This window comes from Triticum urartu, chromosome 3, assembly GCF_003073215.2.
Source record: "Triticum urartu cultivar G1812 chromosome 3, Tu2.1, whole genome shotgun sequence".
NCBI classification, from domain to species: domain Eukaryota; kingdom Viridiplantae; phylum Streptophyta; class Magnoliopsida; order Poales; family Poaceae; genus Triticum; species Triticum urartu.
In genome coordinates this window covers 649,434,224-649,438,744 of record NC_053024.1, presented here as the reverse complement: position 1 = coordinate 649,438,744, position 4,521 = coordinate 649,434,224, and the positions used below count along the sequence as shown (strand labels likewise).

Below are 4,521 nucleotides of genomic sequence, written 5' to 3'. Positions count from 1 at the left end.
ACCCCTCCCGGATGAAAGTCCAAAATTCAGTCTGGATTGGACGGCGGCGGCGTCCTGCGCGTCGTATCCTCCATGGAGGCGCCGTCTTGGGAGGAACTGATGTTCGAGGGAGAGATGTTGTGGATGGTGGGCTCCGAGTAGCTCCAGCAGTGGCGATGGTGCGGAGGTTGCCAGGTGGTGCGGCGTTGTATCTACCGCGTCATTGACGACGAGTGGTGGCGGCATGGTGCAGCTGCATATCGACGACGGATGCGGCTGGATGGACGAGCACAGGGTGGTCGAGCTGTCTGGCGCCATGGTGGCGTCGACGGCAGGCCTGGCAAGGTTTGTGCGTCAGTACCTGCTCTGGAGATGGATCGGTGGAAGAAGGCGGCGGCAGCCTCGGTGAGTGCCGGACCGGCGTGTGACCCAGTCCCGGTATGTGGCTAGGATGGGGCATCCGGCATTAGATGTTAGGATTTGGTGCGATGTCTGTTTGGTATTAGGCTCGGACATTCGGCACCACTGCATCAAGGGGTAGGAGTAGCGGCAGATGTTGCCTAGATGGTGGCTTCAGACTTACTGATGTACTACTTTATAAGGTCTTTTGTGCTTAATAATTAATAAAGTGGTCGTATGTATCGTCCAGATGCAGAGGCCGGGAGTGCATCCTCATTTTTTTTTAAAAGAAGAAACTTACTGGTTCTGCAAGAATGGATTGATGCACATCTAGAATGAACTGCACTAGCAAAATAGCAACTGGAGTTTGACCATGATAGTCACAAAGAACTGGCATTGGATAATAAGCTCTGTTTTTTTGTTTTTCATTCCTTTTCCTCCTTCTTTTGTGTACATGTTAGACTTGTTTGATTTATATTAGTGAAAATACCGTAGACCAATAGGTTTGGGCTTAAAAAACGTACTACTACTTGACTGACCGAAACATTTCAAATTTGAGTGAATTCTCCCAAAACTTTTTTTATGAAACTAATGGTCCTATGGTAATTCGACCGTGCAAGGAGGCATATATCAGAATTCAGAGCACCCTTCCATTTTGTTAACTGTGTTGATTAGTAATCAAGCAGATCACACTACAGTAAATCTGGTCGTTAATAAAATCGAGGTAGCTGACGTAGCACAGTATACTTCTAATTGATCAGTAGTCAAGTTTCAGTACTGGTGTTGCGACCAGATGTCTTCCAAGCTCCACTTGTCGTCGCCGGATTCCCCTAATTCAAAGTGGGGGAACACCACAGAGTCGGCGCCGTCGTCGCACGCACGAGCGAGGAGCTCCGACCAGCTCCCGTCGAGCATGTCATCGCTCCTCGCGCTGGCGCTGCCGCACTGGTCGCTGCCTGAGCCTGACCAGTTCGTCGTACTGCCGGCCGTCAAGACAAGCTGGTTCGACGGGAAATGCACCTCGAGAGACACCGATGAACCAGCCGTGCTCGACGTGGTCACCGTCGTCGTCTCAGGGGAGTGGCACATGCCGATGCCGCCGCGGCAGGCCGGCGCGACACTAAGAGGGTGCACGGGCGACGCCGCGTGCTCCAGGCTCGGCGCGGGCGTGGCGGCGGCGGCGGCCTGGATCCTCTCGAGGAGGCGGGGCATCCAGAGGTGGCGCATGACGTCCCGGAACTGGCGGCTGTCGACGTCGCACTTGAGCTGCTTGGCGTGCTTCTGCACCCGGGTGCGCCAGTAGTTCTTGATCTCGTTGTCCGTCCGCCCCGGCATCTCCCGCGCGATCCTGGACCAGCGGTTGCCCCACCGGAAGTGGAGCTCCAGGATGAGCAGCTGCTCCTGCGGGGTGAAGTCGCCGCGGCGGACGTCGGGGCGGAGGTAGTTGAGCCACCGGAGGCGGCAGCTCTTCCCCGTGCGCCTCAGCCCCGCGGCGGAGGCCAGCTCGTTCCACCGGCCCTCGCCGTGCTTGGCTATGTGGCCGGCCAGGAGCGCGTCCTCCTCCATCGTCCACGGCCCCCTCCGGAGGTCCGTCGCCTCCTGCTCCCCGCCCGTCGTCGCCGCGGCCGCCGGCCATCCGCAAGGCCCCGTCCAGACGGCGTCCATGCCGGTCGACCCGAAGGAGTCGAAGTGATCCATGGCCGGACTCGAGAGTGAGCTAGAGTTGGAAGTGATCTAGAGCTTGAGTATGTCGTTGTTGTTGTCGTTTGCTGGTGCAGGTGGAAGTTCGGATGAGACGAGGAGAGGGGGGGACGGCGGGTTATATAGTGGAGGAAGACGTGTGGGCTGGTCAAAGGAGAATATAGGACATGTGTTTGCCGCAGTAGTGCTACCCAGCCGCAAAATGGAAAGGCATGCTAATGCTGATTTTAAATGAGAAGAAAGATGCGCGCTCTCGTGTTGTTGGGCAGGATCGGTCGCATAGCAGAATTATTTAAATCCACTTGGGCGACTGCTTGACTGCTGAGGGTTGAACGTTGACCTGACGACTGATGTACTACTGATGCGTGCAGCGTGCGTGACCTTTGCTTTGGCTATGAAACGAAACTCTCCTTTTTCTTTCATCTCTATCTGACTTCTTTTCGACCAACTGAGGGTGGCTCTCGAGATCACGTGCACCCTGATGAATAATAACAAATATAAAACAACAACAAAATAATTCCATATTTCTGGTAAACATGTTTGGGTGTTCATTTCTCAGGGGCAAGTTTTTTGTAAAACACAACAAAGACGCAGACGCTCATATATACACGCGTATACTCTGAGACGGAGCTAGGCTAATTCAATGGTATGCACTACATAGCCATTATCTTTTGCAAAAAAAAATTGGTATATCTACTGTACTAGTATGTTACTGTACTTTTTAGCGGATTAGATTATATTAGTAATGAAATTTACCGACTTTGATGATGACAATAACTAATGTACCAAGGGTTGATATTTGTGGAACGCCGGCAAGGCGGCAACCGCAACAGACTAGGCCCATCATCTTCTCTTCTTCTTTTGATAAACATAACCTTGAGGGGACCAAGATCCTCTACCGTATAACAGGGTGCCGTTCGACCATTAATATGTAGGCCTGCTGGGAACTTGCCCCACATTTCAGTGGCCCAACGGTATGCACCGTATGTCAGGGGAGCTGCTTCCAACCTTTGAGGATGAGACAAAAGAATGGCAACTGTTGACAATAATAAGCACCCTCTTATCTAGCGACCGTTTGCTAAAAGGAAGTAGCATTTGTGGACATTTTGACGACAATTTTAGTTAGTCAGCAATGGTAATTTGTTCACACATGTCTTGGCATAAGTGCCACAAATAAGGTGCATTATAAAAGGGAATGAAGGGAGTATAACGTATGGACGTACAGAACAAGAGAAACAAAGAAAAGAATGATTCAGCGCCACTTGGGCCTATGTTGGGCTGCTATATTGCTTGTTAATACTACTGGGCCTTATCCTAAGGTTTAGGTTGGCCAATTTGACGAAGCAGAGGAGACAGCCCATTTAGCGCACATATAGTAACAAAAGAGAAGAAATAGAGACACAAAGGAGCTCGATCGAACCCGGGTCGCGAAAGTGGTGGCTCGTGATTCTTGCCACTGCGCTATGGCTGTGTTCAAGTTAGGATAGGACATGCGAACTACTCGAGGGAAAACATCGGGACTTTCTGTTTTCTCCCTTTTTTTGTTTGGTTTTTAATTTCTTCTCCGTTTTTCTTTTTTTCTTCTCCAATTTTTTGTTGTTTTCTTTTTTCTTCTCCATTTTTTCTTTTGTTTGTTTTCGTTTCCACTCTACATTTCTGTATATGGCAAAAATATTTTTTTTAATAAGTGATCAACATTTTCTGTATACAAGTTCAACATTGTCCGAACGCTTATTCAACATTTTAAAACTTAATCAACATTTTTCAAATACTTTTTTAACATTTTTGAACTACTCGTTCAACATTTTTAATACTTTGTTCAGCATTTTCGAAATACTTGTTCATTGTTTTAGTACTTATTCAACATTTTTAAACATTCTGTATTACTTATTCAACATTTTTCAAATACTTTTTCCACAATTTTAATACTTATCCAACATTTTAAATACTTGTTCAACATTTTTTAAATTCTTGTTCAACATTTTTAATACTTATTCTACTTTTTTTCAAATACTTGTTCAATATTTTTCAAATGTATTTTTTAAGATTGTTTTTAAAGTACAACCAAAACTAAAATAGGAAAGCAAAAACGAAATAGGAAATAGGCGGGTGCTTCCCACGCGCATGGGCCGGCCCAAATGGTCGCTCGCTTAAGCGAGTCGGAAGTCTTTCTTGTCTTTCCCTTTTTCGTTTACTGTTTTCTCTTTTTTCTTTGTCCAGGTTTGATGAATTGTTTGAAAATACGTAAAATTTTCCTTAAATCGATGTACTGCCTTTTGAATGATGATTTTTTTTTCAAATTTATGAACTTTTTTCATATTTGTGAACTTGTTTTCAGATTCGATGAACGTTTTTCAAAAAATCGATGAACTTTTTTCACATCGAATGAACTTTTTTATAAATTCGATGAACTTTTTTTCAAATTCATCGAATTTTTTAAAA

The 4,521-nt window shown here is 46.7% G+C and overlaps 1 protein-coding gene across 1 annotated transcript; it reads right to left on the bottom strand.

Annotated features, from left to right (window-relative positions):
• Positions 1-838: 838 nt before the first annotated feature.
• On the bottom strand, positions 839-2,155 carry LOC125548985 (transcription factor JAMYB-like). The gene has a single exon (XM_048712486.1). It carries the CDS (start codon positions 2,074-2,076, stop codon positions 1,150-1,152), a length of 927 nt encoding a protein of 308 aa, XP_048568443.1. The 5' UTR covers positions 2,077-2,155; the 3' UTR covers positions 839-1,149.
• Between the last annotated feature and the right edge of the window lie 2,366 nt (positions 2,156-4,521).